The sequence below is a fragment of the Brachionichthys hirsutus genome, chromosome 13 (assembly GCF_040956055.1).
Source record: "Brachionichthys hirsutus isolate HB-005 chromosome 13, CSIRO-AGI_Bhir_v1, whole genome shotgun sequence".
NCBI lineage: Eukaryota > Metazoa > Chordata > Actinopteri > Lophiiformes > Brachionichthyidae > Brachionichthys > Brachionichthys hirsutus.
Genome location: NC_090909.1, coordinates 9,115,022 through 9,133,567, shown reverse-complemented (window position 1 = coordinate 9,133,567; position 18,546 = coordinate 9,115,022). Strand labels below are relative to the sequence as shown.

Here is an 18,546-nt window from a genome sequence, read left to right as displayed (position 1 = left end):
AAGTCAAGTCGGCATGCCTTGCAGGAAGGTGAGATCATGGCGAGGTCGTCCCACACTAACCTGCTGGCAAGCAAACAGTCTGTCAGAGTGTCACATGCCAGTGCCTCAGTGAGGAGAAGAGCAGCATTCTGCCACATCAGCGTTCATTAACACACACACACACACACACACGCACGCACTATCTCACCCTAGTGACGATAGGAGGCATCACGGATTTGACCACAACCCAGCTGCCCACGCAGTCTCTGCAGAGTTATACTACACCATGCAGTCACATTCATCCTGTCTGTCAGCCACAGAATGCATTATAGATCACATCCACAGGGAAGTGTACAGGAAGAAGGAACATAGAAAGCATGAACATATGATCAAGTGTACAGGAAGAAGGATGGAATGCAATGAAATTAGAGTTTGAAACTTCCTCAAAGGCACAGTTGAAACAAAGAACTTTTTTTTTATCTGTATTGCCTCTAAATGTTTCATAAGAGGCCAATCCATCAGTTCAGTATGTATGTATATAGGATTAGACATATAGGATATGTATATATGTATATATGTTTTAAATGTTTCTTTTCTCTAATTGGCCTCTATAGTCTAATTATTTGTATTATTTACATTATTAATATTTGAAAATCACATTTAGAAAATTGTATTACCTGTATGTTTACCTTATTACTCTTTCTTTTTTTTAAAGACATCACACAACAGAAACATGCTTCTCTAATCTTTACAGCATTGTGTTGCATTTAAAAATCAGTCATTAGTCATACATTGCTAATACACAATTCATTCATTCAATCTTCACTTTGTCCATTGTCTCGTTCATTCATTAAAGCACTTACAGAGTTCAAATTCTTTTAAACTTAGTGTATAGTTTTCTGTTTTACTCATTTTATATCTCACATGAAGACAATAGGTTTCAAAAACATTTTCCATGAATGAAAAATACATCTTTTATCCATGTTCTTTGGAAGTCAGTGAGTTTAAATCAATGTTCTTATGGGTCATCTTCAACTATACTTTAGTAGGTTTCATAAATGTCCAAGCAAGTCCAAGCAAACCGGAAGCAACAACATCAAGTATGGAAAGATTTAGCAGTGTTGAGGAATTTTTCATTGAAACTCCAATGGAAACAGACAGAGACACCCACAGAGAGACAAAGAGCATTTCTGAAACATGCGTACCATTTGTGTGCGTAGTCAATGTTTATGGGGGTTATGGGGTAAGGGAAATGCCACAGACGTCACCATTCAGAAAAACCCAGCTATTTTTCCGAGTGAATTAAAAGCTACTCATCTCTGGTAAATATTTGTTCAGGAATGGGCTCCTTCTGAAGGTACGTCCTCCCCTCTATTTCCCCTTCCCATTGTCCCTTTCCCCCCCCTGCTGCTTTCTCCAGACAAGGAAACAGAGAAACACAGTGACTCTGCAGTGGTGGTGTAAAAAAATGTGCCCTTATCTATTTCCCACTTCCGCCTGATGCTGAGGGCGACAGGAATGTGAGGTGGTGCGATGACAAACAAATAACATAGCCATGATTGCAGAATCTCCTGAAATTCCTCAGCGATGAGGTTGAAATAATGGGCCGTGACACAATCAGCACAAACAAGCCCTCAACTTAACAGAAACTGAAAAGCCAGAAATTATGAAAATGTAGTATTATTTCTGATACTCATGTATCATTTAATCTATGCAGACTACATTTCTGGGGTTACACTTTACACACATTTGTTAACAATTAGCACATCATAAATCTTAACGCTTTTTAGGGCTGCTACTTTTGAATATTACCTATGAACCTACAACTATGGGTAGGCTAACATTAGCCGCTGTGATCTACTCCATGTTTTTAAAAAATGTTATTTTGTGGGCAAACTTTTAATTCATTGGGGTTTTTTTTCCAAACGTATTATTGGTTGGAAAAACATCAGTTCAACCAGCTTTTTTTTATTTTGAATGTAGGATGCAGGTTCTTGTTTGAAACATAAAAGTCTGTTGACAACCACATTTTCTTAATTCAGAAAAATTATGTTATCTGATTTAGTTAATTTGCTAAATGAAAATGTTTTCCAGCAACAGCTGATGCTAATCGCCATAATAATCTATTTGTCCAGACAGTGTTTTGTAAACTATACAAACTAGCGCCACCAAACATTATGTACATTTTAATAGCAGTAGGAAGTTGTTCCTTACGATATTGTTTTCTATTTTTTGTGTTTCCATGTAAACATGATTTCTGATGAGTCTGAAGGGTGGTCATGCTACCCAGGACATATCAGTGCTCTACAGAGATCACCCAGTGGAAATGTGGATCTGAAAATTGGCAGTATCTCACAAACAATTAATACAAATGTATAATACCGGTACATATACTGTACTGCTTTTTTTCCAAGGGGGAGAGAAGGGGGCAAATGCTCCCTTCCATTGACTCCAAGTCTACATCAGATTAGGTAGCACACGCTTTACTTAATCACTCGCACAAGAATGTGACACCCAGATCAGACAACAATGCCATCACGTCATACTGACGGGTGGAAATGTGTGTAGAAAACAGGAGGCAAATGGAGTTTGACGTAAGAGAAGAGAATGTGATTCATATCAGCGACTGAAGTGAGGAGGAGACGACGCTACAAACCTCTGTGTGTGGTTGGATGCTTTGATAGAAAGAGGAATTTATCACACCATTCAGATTCCAGTCCAGCAGCAAATATTAACTAAGAGCATAGTGCAAATATCTTCAGATTAAATTCTTCTTTATTTTTGCACAGTAGTAGATTATTTCTTTCCTGCGCTTTTGGTCATATCTCATTGTTCTGTTTAGTTGAAGAGGTTAGTTTACATATCAGATTAAGATTGTCCACATATGACCCCTATAAATTTAGCCATATCATGACTTCATTAATTTAAGATTGTGTAATGAGCTAAAAAAAAAAGAAAGTAAATATGTCGATCTTGATTTTTGCAGTGTTCTTTCTCCGCATGATGACATGAGTGATTTAAAAAGTTTAAATTAAACTGAATATCCTGATGTCATATTTGCAGACCTCCAGATATTATTTATTTTCAGCAGCCGATAATAACACTAAAGTCTCCATCATACCTGAAGACACATTTGTTGTCAATGCAGTCTTCAACTTTTCATCAAAATGGAGCCATTGCAGAAGAACAAAATCATTAATATTTTTTATATTACATTCTATAACTGAAAAGACAAATATCGGTGTATCGTGGAGACATCCATCTCTGATTAGCCATATATGGTAAAAACATTAAATTTCCCATACTTCAGAAACATGTTAAAACATCAAATAGGGACTTAATGTCATGATTACCAACTGAACTGGAGAAACTAATTAGGCAAACTGAAAGTGACTTTTTCATTCTCAAAGTGGAATATGATTAAAACATAATGCGCTTATGGTTGCAGTCCTCTCTCTACATTCCAGGCAGGAGAGAGGAAAAATGTCATCCATTTATTTACATTTTTTATGTATCATTTTTCCTAAAATGCCACATCTTTGATTGAAATTGTTTTAACAGTATCAGCAAACTGAATGTGTTCTCATATTTTGAGGTTCAGTTTCAGTTTGGAATGAGACTGTTAAACCAAATATTTTGTTGAATTTTGTTGGAATAAAATTAATTTATTGCTTACATCCATCCATTTTCTTGTAGATGAGCCGACCGTCTTGTCTACAGCCACTTTTCTCCCTTGCGGGTCACGGGTGTTGTTGGAGGTACACCCCGAATGTGTCGCCAGAGACAGACAATCACGCACTCCCACAGACAATTCATCTAATTTGAGTGTTTTGCATCAGAAAATCCACGCAGACACAGAGAGAAACATACAAACTCCGTGCAGATTTATTGCTTCTCCTTTGTGTATAAAGACGCTGAATGGACCTACTCTTCCAAAGAACCTTATCGCGGCGCTCCTCCTTTGGACTCATAATATCCTGTTAATAATTACCTGTAAATATATTAGAATTGTGCCAATGACGCACAATATCAAGAGAATTTTGGGCTTTATTATGGCTGTTGCTGTGGAGTCCCCAACATCAATCACATTTGATTTTCACCAACCTTTTTGTGGACAATTGTGCGTAGATTGTGGTGAAAACCTGGAATAAACACATATATCCTCTATCAAAAGATAAAACATAAACATATATCTATTCCTGATCCATCTAAAGTATCATTCACTATGTGAGCACGCGCTCGGGTGTATATGTGTCAACTCCAGGGCGATATATCACAGGAGAGCGTTTCTGTATTTAGGCCAATCGCTTCAGCGCATGACCTCATCCCACTCAGCACACAGCCAAGAGGACGTTCTTATAGCTGCTTTCTACTGCCACCTTGCGGATAAATGTGACACCGTCACAAAGAGGGAAATAAAGATGAGCTGCAGTTAGCACAGGAGAAAATTCAAAAAAGAAAAATGAAGGACGTAAAGCAAATTAAAGAGAAAAGGTAAAAAAGTATGCATCAAATCCTTATTTTACCAAAATCACATGGTGGCGCCGCAGACATCGGTTGCTGTTTTCATTTATTTACCATGAATTTAATTTAATTATAGGAAACAAAAAAGACATAAGAGAAAGAAAACCCCTGAATCTCTATCAGGAAACCTTCACTTTCATCATCAGATTCTGCTGTGACAATTTTTCAACACCATATCTCAGGAACAGAAGAGGAATTGGCCATACTTTGCATTTGGTCAGATATCGAGTTGGTGAAGCTGAACTGAACAAACTTTCTGTCCTGACAGGTTGAAGACATCTTGATTTAGAATTTTTAGCATCTTTAGCACATCGCAGATTGTGGACAGAGCATGTTTCTCACTGAAAGTTAGCCACTGGAAACTAAACCACTTTCACCACTGCATATATTACATCTGCTTCTGGACAGAATTTATCATTAATTGCAGCTTCCAATTTAGAAATAATTTTAAATTGAATAATTATATTTACCTGCTTTGTGAGGAGAGGATTAGTTTAGTTTGTTTTTTTATTATTATTTCTAGTTTATATTGATTACTAGTACTGTAGGTAGAACTATTAATCTCCATGGTTTATTATTGAAGATTTTCGTCATAAACATTCAATATTATGGAAAAGTAGAAATAAATATATGTTTATATCATTTTGGTGACTGACTCCAACTACAAATCCCAGCATGCAGCACTCAGTAAGCTTTGTCACTTCAAATGAGATTTTAAGTCCATGAAAAAAAAATCCCTGCAGAAAAAAAAGACCAAAAAATACACACACGTAACACAGCTTTAATATAAATCTGTAAAAATGAGAAGTTTAATGGTAAACATGAAAATGACAGTGATTGCATCATTTATAAAAGCAACAACATAGAAATACATGTATCTGTGTATGAAAAAAACTGCACCGTAGCTACGTGAAACAGGTTTCCTCTGGATATCAAATTATTTGTCAGTGCACTCTGAATGTCTTGATCTGAAAACTCTTTTCCGAAAGACATTATAAAAGGAGGTGATTGTAACCCTGCTTCTTCAAACACAAATAAAGACAACGCCAACAGCAGCAACAACAACAACAACAACAAAATGAAACGAATAATAATCACAGCCTTTAAGAAACCACAATCTTGACAAAAAAAGAAAAAGAATTGCACTTCAACGTACTGGTCGGGGCGAATAAATATTTGTAGAACCTTTCTATATAATTTTGGTAATACAGTACATGAACACAGCAATATAATATTAGAGCTGTCAAAGGGGTTAATAGGGGAAACTGAAAACGTTGTCTATTTTCATTCCAGCTGCTTTTGCATATAGTACATAATTTGCATAATAGCACAGAAATAAATAAACACTGATGACATCAAACAAGAGGGTAAAAAAAGATTTACAAAACATACTGCATATCTAACATAGTGTCTATATATATATATTATTCATATAATTACATCATACCATCAGTAAGAAGCAGTGTTGAAGTGCTCTTTCCTTTTGTCTCAGGCTTACAATGGACTCTGGTTTTTAGACTTTCAGTCTTTTGCACTGTCCCTTCAGACTCTTCCTCTCCTCGCTGCTTTGTCTGGGAGGAAGGGGTCTTTTTTTTGGCCTTAGGTGGTCTCAGGGTTAACATTCTTGTCTGTGTGTGTGTCTGTAGTTACCTCTGGGCACCTCGTCTCCGTCTCCGACGGTTGTTGGATGCTAAAGCGTCCCTGACTCTTTCTGTGGAATACAACCTCTGACGTGCCGCTCCCATCAGCCCCAGGGTCCGGTGGACTGGAGGGGCTGCCGGCCAACATCTCTTGGAGAGTACTCTGGCGCAGCGGTAGAAAAGAGCTCCTCTTTGGAGTGTCACTGAGCCTCCAAGATGCCCCTGCGGGGTTAACAGCGGCTGCCGTGGCGCTGCTCACCAGGCTGTACAGAGGGAGAAGCGACCTGGGCTGAATCATGTGAATCCCACCGATGGGAATCAGGAGGCTCGGCGTTCTGCTCGGCTGCTGAGAGTGCAGAGGGAGGTGACTCAGCAGGTTGTTGGATCCCCGAGGACGCAGGGGCTGCGGACTGACTGGGCTCAGAACAACCTCGTCCACGGACTACAATAAAAACAAAGGAGAGTAAAAATAATGCAAATCTGAACAGTTCTGTTTGAGGAACTGATCCTATCTGGAGTAAAGTAAAGAATGAAGAATGTAAATGAGGCAGATTTAAATGGCCAATCAGTGAGAGATTTCTAAAGTGCTGAGTCAACGGTACCTGTTACTGTTGATGTGGTAAAATCAATAGCATGTTTTTCATGTTTTTATGCAATAATGTAAATTAAAATGTAATATAAACAGCCAGCGGGCCGGGGTTCACCTGAATACTGAGCAGATAAAGTATATAAAATAATGCAGATAAACAAAATAATATTGAATCATAGTGAAAACGACGCGTCTACGGATGCTCATGAATGTACACATCAAATATTTAGGCAGATAAAAATGGCTGCCATTACCAATGTGGGAAAAACAACCCTGCAAAGACTGTGAATGGCATGAGACCTATATTAGTGTGAAGAGGAAGTTGTGATGGTGAACCAATACATCACCACATGTTGAGAGAAGGCAGGGTTTTCTTGATTTTTTGTCAGGGTGAACTGAGAAATACACCCACGGTGTTTACGCCGCCAGAATGTGGTTCAAACCTTTGGTATTTAACGATCGGCTTGCCTCTCGTTTTATCAGCGGCTTCCCAAAAAAACAACAACAAAAAACCATGTCTTGTCTATTTGGGAGCTCTGCCGCATTATTTTAAGGTTCGGTGCTGCAAGAACGGGCTGAGTGATATTACACAAGAGGGTTGCCTTTCAATCTTTTTCCAATAAATGTGTGACTCTTAAAATAACTCCATATATAACAGTCTATTTATATTTGATCTAGGTGTTGACTTACTGGCATTTAACTAAGCCGCACAAGAGCCCAAAGTCAACGTATTTAAAACTGCAGGGTAAAATCACAGGTGTGTGTGTGTGTGTATGTGTGAGGTTTGAACAAAATCCACTTTCTGACCAGTGTTAAATATACACACATGACTAAAACAATAATAAAAAAAGGGTAAATATAGAAACGAATACCATAAAGTACTCACTAGTCTTGCAGGAGATGATCGGTTTCTTGGCTGAAGGCAGGTATGATGCTGAGCAGAGGTGCCTGCCGGGGAACCCGAAGGCTCAGAGGATTCAGAGCCAAGGGATTGGCCTATTACAGGAGAAAGACCTCGAACGGGGGAGACTGGTCTCTGAGTGGAGGTGGTGACATCATAACTGGATGGAGACAGAGAGTCCGGGGCAGCGAGAGGCTGGCGCGGCCTAGGCGATGAGGCATGCGGTGGGGACGGCTCCCTCGGTGGAATGAAGGATGGAGGACTGGGCAGCGTACCCGGAGACGCCGACGCTGAAGCGTCAAGGCGTCTGCGCGCAAACAGGGCCCTCCTGAGGCTGGCCGAGCTCGTCTGGCCGGGATCCTCGGGGGGAAGCTGGGTGGAGCGGGCGAGTTCAGGCTCCATCGGCTGCTCTACTGGCAGAGATTTCTCACCATCACAGGGGGAACTGTTAGCGCTTTCGGGCACCTTGGATCTGCTGTGTAAATCACTTCTGCCCTTCGTGACCTTTGCATCCTCATCGTGTCCACTTTTCCCTTGATCAGAGCACTGACGATCTTTCTCTTTATCTGACTGAATTGAAGGTTCTTTGCAAACTCCTAGGACAGGAAAACAACTCAACATTTGCTCATTGCTTTCTGTTTTTCTTGCACTCCTTTAATCAGTTGAAGCGATTCAGTTGCACCAGGCACATCTAGAAATACGATCAAAGGCTTTAGATTTTTCAACACTGGCTGGTCTCCCTTATTAAGTTTTTAGTATTAAACATTATTATTATTATTACTATTATTAAGCAATATTCCAGCATTTTGACAATTGTTCTGCACTGGCCAATCAAAAAAGCTCATATGGCTAAGTCCCTTTTTAATCTTGCCTAATCCAAATTCCAACAAGATATGCAAGTCATCAAAATGGCTTCAGGATTCTGTTGAGCAAATTAAAAATAAGTCAAAATTTGAGAATTTCTGCTGTGGAACATGTCCCATGCCCATTTCATGTTTTTTTTATTTTTTATTATTGTATATTTAATGCACAATAATGTTCTAAAAAGCATTTTCTTGCAATAGTGAGGCTGGGACAGAAAAGCAGACTTTGTATACAGCAAAAATGACTTATGAACTATTTTTCTCAACTATCAAACATAAAATTCTGGTAGAAATGCAATGTAATTGAACGTTTTATTTTTAACGACGGTTCACCATGACATAACCTTTCTGACTTGACCAATATGTAGAAAACTAAGCAGCAGTTTCGGCATTACTGGGCTGTGATATGGCCAGCTGGCTCCAGCCGAGTGCATTTCATCCCTGGGTGTAACGTGGTAGCCTCTCCCTTGTTTCCACTGGCAAACCTTCTTCCACATATCTTCCATCGCGCCTACCAAAGATCCCGATATACAGCACTGTGAATCACTGTTTGCATTTCTATTTGAACAAATATGGAACGCCAAAGTTTAATCAACATGATAAAGTTTAGACGTTGATAGAATTAATGTAGTGTTTGAATTTATTACAGTCTTAAAGGAGGGACTTTCCTCTGGCTCAACTTTCAGCTGTGGATGTAATTATGGGTAATAAAAGAATTGTAATTTTACCTAGCTTAGAACGTAACCATGGCATCAAAGATTTCACTCTACTACACCCATGTGGAGGACATACTGCTGTCACCTGCTACCAGCAGCTTGTTAGCATTAGCAATGCCTTTGATGAGGTAAGTAAAAAATGTACTTAAAAAAGACTTTAAGTTAAGATATTAACTGACAAATTGCAAAAAAAGAAAATGTCAAATTATCTGTCTCTTATGCATTTGTTCTTCATCGTGTCCCCACTTGGGCAAATAAACTATTAGTGCAAAGCATTATTATGTTTTTAACATAATATTCATTCTTTACAATAAAATCTGTCAACTAAAACATTATCTCTGTGGAGAGGGTTCTGTTTGTAACCTGTGTCCATTGGTTTGTTTTTTGTCAGCAGATTACTCTGTTTCCTGGGGCATGAGCCAGGAAAGCAGCACACAGTGCAAGCTTGTTCGGGATCAGAGAGGGATGCACTCCGGTACGCTGCAACACTATTTCTCTGGTTGCTGACATTATTTCAAAAAGTAAAATCAACATTTTCACCTTTCACTGCCACATGCTTAAGATCTTATTTTACGTACCTATACAAAATGGAACAAGACAACATACCTTGATCTGTGCCAGCTTGGTAACAACCGGTTTCTGCTCCTTGTGATTCCAGGTCCTTGGTGACGCTTCCTGTAAAACACAAAGGAAAGACTGAGACTATTCCCCGGATGACGAGACATCAACAAAAACCCATGCATATTGATATTTACCTTTGGCCATAAAAGAAGCCTCACAGCATTTGCAGCTGCGTTCGGGTAATTCTGTAAATCCTTGGATGCACTTTTGCCGTGCGCTTGTATTCTTAAATTGGAATCCACAATCCTCACATTGGCTCTTCTTTACACCTTCGACGTGCACGATCTCATACTTCTCATTGGATCTGTAGATGGGAAGAGAGCAAGAGACTTTCATCCTCAGTGTTTCCCTGTCAGTTGTCTATTGATGCTAATCCTCTGGAGATTATAGTAACATCAATATGACTGAAACTGGACCTGCCTGATGGGCTGCAGAGGCTTCAGCACCTGTAAGCAGCTCTTTAGTGGCTATATTTACCCAGTGTCTGTGTCGGTTTGGCCTCCGCTACACAGTGAGCTCATACTGTGGCAGCTATAGGCCTGGGTTCCACCCCTCCACGTCTACTGAAGGTCCCTCAGCAAGGGACCCACTTCAGTTACCACAGAGCAGCTTTCATAAGCCAAAACCAGACCCTCCTCCTCTCATGGCCTTAAAACCCATTCACAGCTCACACCACCTCTGATTACAAACATGGGGGGAGCCTACAATGTGGTCAAAGGTCTGGGGTTTGCTGCAGCCAGTAAAAAGGCTATAGCGGGGGGGAAACCCTGGTCCAGACCAGCTTCTGCTGCAAATAAGCATGAAACAATCCGGATTTGAGCTGGCTGTTTCTCTCCTGCAGGTTTCATGACTGGATGAAATCTGCAGGCATCACAAATGATGAAATACATCTGGAAAAATATACAAGTCGATGGATATTGCAAGGCCAAGTATACCTCTACACCACACCAGCCAAAAAAAATATATAAAAAATCCGTATTCAGCTGTGCCGTTACCTCAGTTTCACAATTTTGTCTCTCGGACAGAGAAGCGAGCTGGCGTGAGGCGTGATGATGACTCACTCCTTTTAGGATGAGCGTCACCATGAGTCACCTCAGGGATTTGTTCACAGACACACTCTCGAACCAGAAAGAGACACACAGATGGGACCTCTCTGCGCTGTCCTGCATCACAGCAGTATTTATTTATTTCTGATGGGTATGAGAATTGGGCATCGCTGTTGCATCACAGCAAAAAGCTTCTGGGTTCGATTCACGTCTGAGTTTGCATGTTCTCCCTGTGTCTGCATGGGTTCTCTCCGGGTTCTCCTGGTTCCTTCCGCCTCGAAATAACCTGCAGCTTAGGTGAATTGGTCACACCCAAATGTCCATAGGTGCGAGTGTGTGCATAAGCAGTTGTTTTGTCTTTCATGTGGCCCCCATGATGAGCTGGAGTCTCATTCGGGGAGTAACACACCGCTTGCCCGTAGTCAGTTGGGATATGCTCCAGCAAGACGATTGTGGTCGTCACGTCTACAAAAACAAAATGGATTGATGGGAGGGTATGGGAGGTACTTAGCGTGTTTGGCTTAACCACGCTCCAATCCAGTCTCTTGATATAAGAAATAAACAAGAATTAATGTTCTTTACTATGAATTTGTGGTTTGTGTGAAGGGACTTATGCTGCAATTCTAACGTGTACGAGTGGTTAGAGATGAGACAGTTTTAAAAAGTACAAAAATGCATCCCACTAACCGATCAATTATCTTGATATCATTATAATTCATAGAAGACCATAAAGCATGGGAAGCCTGTTATGAGAGGCGTAATTCTGTGTAGGAGGGCCCCAGTCATCTATTTTCATTTTATTCACGCAGTGCCGCAGCCATTTCTTCATGCGTTTGTATTCTCTCACTCTACAACAGGGACTGATCAAAATGCGGTCCTTGTGTTACTTAAAGACTTGAGAGTGCTACTTAACATTAAGTTAGTTAATTAAATTTATTTTATTGTTTTCTGTCACTGCTTCAAGCTCAAGCACAAAAAGGCCAGCACATAAAAACAGATTTTATAAAATGCCAATACAGAAACAGTAAAGTTAGAGATAAACATAACGCGCTACATATGACTGTAATCAATTAATCGCAATCAACGCGATAATTTGACAGCCCTGTCTATAACAACAGGACATTCTCTGCTTCACCTGGAAAATGCCTTGCAATAAGATTTTGTTATGATCTGGTGCTATACAAATAAAACTGCATTGAATTAAATTGCATTCGACTGAAACTCGGAAACATGCTGTCTTTGCATGCGGCTGCAACGATTGGTATAAATTAATCTGTCATCGTAAAAAGAAGCTAGGTAGTTCCCTGGCTTCAGCCTGTCAACAGATGGGCTTTGCTGGTGCACAAAGGCAACCTTTAGCCTCTCCAGCATGGCGAACAGAGGTTTTCCACACCATACCTCAATATGTGTAGCAAACTCACAACATTGTAAGTAAGGAGGTACACCACATTTACTGATGCAAATAAAGACAATATATACCATTCAACATTCCTATGTATCTATGATCAAACTCACCTTCTATCAGAGATCCATAGTTCTGGAGGAGGCTTACTTCTGGAACACAACTGGACTTTCTCAGTCTTCTTATTGTCCTCCCTTTCTTCTTCCTGGTTTAACTTGCTGCTGGCAGCTGGGTGTTGCTCCTTCCTGCTTCCCTCATGGTCTCTGCAGTATGACCGGCTGTTGCAGACCTATGCTCGAGAAAGACATGGGCAAATTCACCAATCCTGCTCCAGCACGCCCAGGGAGACAAAATTGGGAATTCTCATTGAACGATCTGTTTGAAAGCACTTGTTAAATTACATATATATAATTGAATTTTTCATTTTGGTGTCATCATTAAACATTTTATGCTCCGGTCAACCGTATATTATGTATTTAGTGATAAAAAAAACAGTAGCTTAAACTTCGCAAAGTACATTTCTTGCCTTTTTTGGGGTATTGAAGCTACTGTAAGAATTGAAAGTTGTAATCTTGTAACGCTAAGTCTACACTAGTGGAAGGAGCAGAGGATTGCTAACCTCTGGAGGATGCAAACCATCCCATTCCACGAATAAACAGTGCCTTTTAACTTGACTCAGGTACATTTTGTTTGGTTTTCCATTGTGGACAGTCTCTGGTACCTGGCACTTCAGGAAAATGTGCTTTGCCTGTAATTTTGCAATTGGCTAAAGGCTGCAGTTTTGCATATTTTTTTCCAAACTAGTGGCAAAGTGAAGGGTTTGATGCAATGCTATAACAATCAGCGATTAATCCCTTCTATGTTCTAAAGGCACTGTCTGCCCTGAAAAACAATGTAGAAGAATGTACCTGGTATAAAATGTTGATACATCATGTGAAAAAAAGTTTCATTAACCTTCTAAATCTATTTAAAATGTAACTCATACCTTTTGTTGCATATAATATACCCTCTCTTAGACTTCTAGATTTTGGTTGGTCTAATAAAGGACATGCCTGGAATTTTTAGTGTGGTTATCAATTTAAATACAATGAAATTCTATCAAATCTAAAGTCAATTATAATCAGTGGTTGGTGTTGCATTTACCTCAACCGGGCATGGTCTTCTTTTGTCCTCTGACTCCACTGGTTCAGGTGTCTTCTCTGTCATGGGGGATATAGTGTAGATGGATGGACTGAGCCTCTGTTTACAGTGCAGCAGAGATAAAGCTGTTTTGCTGGAGAGGCCAGGTGGGTTGGGGTCATAGCTACCAGTGGACCACGCTGAATACACTGAGGGCTTCTGTTTATCCAGAGCAGAAGGGCTTGGTTTAATGTAGTTCAAATAGCACCAACTATTAGAGGTGCTGGACAGAAGGCTGGGGAAGGATGATCCATCATGCTTGTTGGGAGAACAAATGCTAGGTAGGCATGGCTGTTTCTCCCCTTTTAATTCCTGACAGCATGTGACCATGGATGCCTTGTCAACACAACCCACTTCTCTCTCCTCTCTTTCTTTTACTCTTTTCTGTTGCTGCTGTGACTCAGGGTGGATCTCTATACTGTTTGAAGGGGAAAGCACACGCTTGTTGCCCCCTGAACCAGGTATCCTCAAATCAACATCAGGCCATAATTGAACGTTTGGACTCGTGTCCCCATGGCCTCTGTATTCAGCTATTGGGGCACCTATGCTTTGTGAAACAACATCAGTCTTCTCCTCAGGTGTGGAGGAGGTCACTTGCGATAATGTAGTATATATCGCACATCCTAAGGTGAGTGTGTCAGTTTGTAGACGAACTGCTACTGCAGGAGATGCGACAGGCCTCAGCAATTCCTGACTGGGACTGATGTGAGGGACAGAACGCTGAAGGAGAGATTGACTTACTCGCGCCACTGGATAAGCATCATGTAGTAAAGGAATCTCTAGTTTTAGCCCTGTAGACATGGGAAGGTATCGAGCTCTGGCTGCCCCTGATGGTCCATGTGTAACAAAGGGCTGTGGTGCTTGAGGAGGGGACTGCCCAGCATGGATGTTTGAGACCTCTTTCACCGTTTCTGCAGAAAGGGACAGTGCGGGGCTGCCTGTCAACTGAATATTTTGTTTAAGATTCCACTGAGAAAGGATCTCTTTGACTGGATTTGGCAAGACTCTCTCGCCTGATACAGGCGCAGTAGAGGACTGACTGCAGTACACGGAAGTTGGGCTTGCCAGAGAAGATATGCTGGGTTTGATATGTTTAGGGCTACAGGTTGGTAAGTTACCCTGTTCCTCCTCTTCCTCATCTGGGTCTCTGATAGCAGTGTGTCTCATAAGGAGACATTTTCTTCTTTCTTTCCAGCCAGCAGCAGTACGCTCAGGGGACATACAACTGTAGTCAAAAGACTTGCTGCGAGTCTCAGTTACTAGGACACTTGGTTGAGGATCATGAGGTGCCTGCTCAGATGCAGAGCGTCTCATCTCTCTATGTTGGTGCACCCCAGGCACCGTCAACATGTCAGAGGCTCTTGATTTTCTCAACGGTGTTAAAGTTGTTAACTCCATATCTGGTCTATTTGAATCCTCAAAGGACGTGGAACGACTAGATGCATAAGATGCACTGCTATCCTGAGTTGGGCTGTGGGGCAATGACATAGAGTCAAAACTGGATTCTCCTGAGGACTGCGTGGCCTCAGCTAGACGCAAGCGCTTTTTCTTTGGAGGAAGCTTTTCAATAGGAAGCTGGGACAGAGAGGGGCTTCTCTGTGGCCACTGAAATTCATCAAGTTTTTCTAAATGTTTTGCTTTGGGGTTTGCCTCTATTGAGATCCCTGTGCTGGTGTTGGAGTCCTCTGTGACCAGTATTTCTGGAACCTGCACATTGTGTTGGTGGACCAGCTTTCGGTTTGCTAATTTTGCTGGCTCTTGGTGTTGTTTCTGAGGCAGGAGTTGATATTCTTCCGGAGGTGGAGAGTTCTTTGTTGTTTCAGCACCTTGAATCTCGTTGCACAAGGATTCTTGTTTTTCAAATGAACTAGTATGTTGAATAACTGAACAAGTTTGTGGTGTAGGTCTTCTGGGACCTTCACGAATGGCATTGCTTTCATCTTTACAGTGTCCTGAAACCAGGGCAGGAGAGGGTAATGAAGGAGAAGTGGTTTCATCAAATTCAAAGCTATCCTCTTTCCTTCTCTTGCGCATTGCTGAAACTCTGGCTCTGGCTGAATAGCTAATTAACTGTGAACAGTCCATTTGACTGATAACTATCTCATTTCTAGTTTGATGTACTAAGCACAGACTTTGCTTGTGTCTCTTATAACCTTCCCAATCTTTGCATCCAATCCCACAAGCCTCACACTCATATTCCTTTGGTGGAATTGGCTTGGGGTCAGGCATAGTGGTCAAGCTGTCAGGACAAAATGAAGGAGAACCCTCATGCTCCTCTTTTCCAAGTTCAGCACAAAGTGGGATTTCAATAGCTGGCTGCCGTCTTAGCATCCCATAACGACGGGATGCTGGTCTTTCGGAAGCCTTTCGTTCATCAAAAGATTGACTTGGGCGGAATTTACTGGGGCCACAACCGGTGTCAAATGAACTTGCTGCAGTTGGCATTGAGTGACTTCTCACCAGAGGGGCTGATGTTTGGCCAGGTGGCTGCTCCATGTTTAGGGATGGATGATGAAACTTTTCACATGGAACCCCCATGGTAATAGAGCCACTGCTTTTGTATCCCAGATCTGCAGCTTTAGGGCTTTGGACTAGCTGTTCTTTCATAGATGAACTCTTTTGAGACTCTGAACTATTCTTTCTGGATAGTGAGAATCTTCTTGGTTTTACACTGTCAATTTTACTGGTGTCCACTACCGCTTCGTTGATAGTAATGAGTTTGGTGATATGGTCAATGACCTGCTTCTTGGGGACTGTGAATGGTATGCTTTTTTCCTCCTCACCAGAGGGCTGCTGGTTGTGCTGCCGAGGCATCCGTTGTAGGTGTCCGAGACTGCCACACTTTCCAAGGATGATCTCTGCATAGCTTTTGGCACTTGTGTTTATAGGACTGTCCAGTGACTGTTCAGTACTTTCTGAGCGAGAGAAATAACCCGATTCTGTGCTGCCTTTACTCCCTGAAATTAAAGACAAGGCCTTTTCATCTGATGAGTCTTGAGAACCATGTTTTCCTCTGCTAAGTCGTAGTGCCAATCTCTTTTTCACTGCATAGGAGTCATTGTTTCCTCCAGTGCAATCTTTGGACCTGTCTGTTTCATAACTCTTGATTGAAGCCACACTACTTTGTCTTTGTGAATGGGACAATGCTGATGACAACTGTCTGGTTTCATCTTCTGACTCAGTGACTTGCTCTTCTACAGACCTTGGTTCCCCAAGTGCCAGACCTGCCTTCACCCTGTGTGTATGAGATTTGCGGTGTTTGTATAGGTTACTCTTGGTCTTAAAAGAAAAGCCACAGGGGGCGCAAGGATAGGGTCTTTCTCCCGTGTGAGAGCGAATATGCTTCTGTAGGACACTAGGTTTAGCACAAGCACGACCACAATAAGTGCAGACATATTTGCCTGGTCTCTGAGGCTTACGCTCACGTTTCTGTTTTGGCGTTGTCTCCTGCGTTTCTGGTTTGGTCTCGATAGGGTCACCCGTTGATGAAGATGGGACTCCTGGTGACAAACTAGAAACTGCGGTTGCTTTTGTTGCTGTTTTTGCCTCATGTTTGGATTCCAAAGTAGTATCTGAGTCAATGCTCTGACGCTGCTGCCTGAGCCGTTTTCGTTCAGGGTGTTGTCTTTTGGACTGTTTTGCCTGTTGTGAAGTGCCATGGGGCTTTGTGGAACTGGCTTGCTGTTGCCGACGGGGCTGGGAGGGAGACTTAGGCTGTAGGCCTCGGCAATGAGACTCTGGTTGGAAAAGCTCTTGACCTCCAGACTGCTCCCCAGTCGTCAGACAACTATGCAAGGCCTCCATAAAATGGAAAAAGACCCTCAGGTAGGTGGGATAGCTTTGTCTGCCTGTGCCAGGCTAGAGAGTTCAAGCCAAACCATTAACTGAATAATAGGTTTATTGTGAAGGAAGTCTAGGAAGTTACGTCCACTTAAGATGACTGACAGGCCGCATCATTTTCACTTGTTTTCCTTAAACTCTATGACTTAACATCAGGACGGTACCATAAAATGTAGAACATGACAGCTGTGATATGCCATGCGCTGTGGAAGAATCCCCTTGCCATGCTGACTTAAAGTATCCCATTATGAAGCCAAGCTTGCTGCAATACAGACTGATGCTCAGTTGACTTGGTTGAACACAAGAGTCGGCTGTCCTCTCACCATAAAGATCTGTGAAGACAAACACTTAGAATGAAGAACGGCACACACATTACAACAACCTCCTGCCTGCCAATTGTGGATATTTATGTTTCAACTGTTATATAATCCCTGTAAGTATAACTCAGTAGCAGATTCCCATTGCTGCCGATTACTTTCAAACTGAAATAGCTTATGTAATATCTCTGTATAAAAATATATCAGCATGTAGTAAAAGTTAGGATTCTAATATTCCCAGTGAGTAGGAAAATATCCAATGATTCTGGCTAGAACATTAAAAACATGAACTGGGGTGGATGTGTTGACTTTCTCAAAGTATTTGTTTGTTTCATCCAGTGTTTCTTCAAAATCAAGATTATAGTCAGACAGCGCTACAGTAGTACTACTGAAGCATTAGTGCACATGTGGATGACTCCACCCGTTTCGTTGCTTCATAGCATAAAAAGCAGGCAATTGTATCTGATTAACTTTGACTTTAGATAAAAGCTAAGAAGCTCAAACCAAATGAAGGTGGTTCATACATAGACAATGTGACGCGATAGAGATACTGCAACGAATTTGCGCTGTTTTTTTGTGCCAGCCTACTGAAACAGTAAACAAGGCTTCCCACACATTGACCAGCTGGTTTCTACACCCACATTCTGGTGGAAGATGCCAAAGCTGCTGGATTATATCCAAATTAGTGATAACAGGTTGTTAACCCTCTTTAGTTGAACTTGTGGGAGAAGCATACTTTGCCAGTGCTGGATGACTATTAAGCCAATACTTCTTATATTTATTGAAAACAGTATAGGGATTATATCTATATGTACGTATATGAAAATATCCCTCTGATGCTCAAAATCTCCTTCAGTCAGACTATTGAAGAGGTAAATGTAGGTCAGACAGGTGTAAATACACTCAGAGCTTTCGTAAGAGAGTCAGAG

General features: G+C 41.3%; 1 protein-coding gene across 1 annotated transcript; it reads right to left on the bottom strand.

The window, feature by feature from the left end:
• Positions 1–6,102: 6,102 nt before the first annotated feature.
• hivep3a (HIVEP zinc finger 3a) lies at positions 6,103–17,264 on the bottom strand. The gene is made up of 6 exons (XM_068747235.1): positions 13,425–17,264; positions 12,395–12,570; positions 9,968–10,137; positions 9,819–9,887; positions 7,619–8,229; positions 6,103–6,585 (listed from the first exon to the last, which is right to left on the bottom strand). Exons 1-6 carry the CDS (start codon positions 17,262–17,264, stop codon positions 6,103–6,105), a joined length of 5,349 nt encoding a protein of 1,782 aa, XP_068603336.1.
• Positions 17,265–18,546: the final 1,282 nt, after the last annotated feature.

What these genes read in the sequence shown, in the direction of transcription:
- hivep3a (XM_068747235.1), bottom strand. Translation starts at nt 17,264, where the DNA reads ATGGAGGCCTTGCATAGTTGTCTGACGACTGGGGAGCAGTCTGGAGGT. An exon ending in GAAGACCATGCCCGGTTGAG is followed by an intron (nt 12,571 to 13,424) that starts GTAAATGCAACA and finishes TCTCGAGCATAG; the next exon opens with GTCTGCAACAGCCGGTCATA. An exon ending in CTATGGATCTCTGATAGAAG is followed by an intron (nt 10,138 to 12,394) that starts GTGAGTTTGATC and finishes TCCCATCTACAG; the next exon opens with ATCCAATGAGAAGTATGAGA.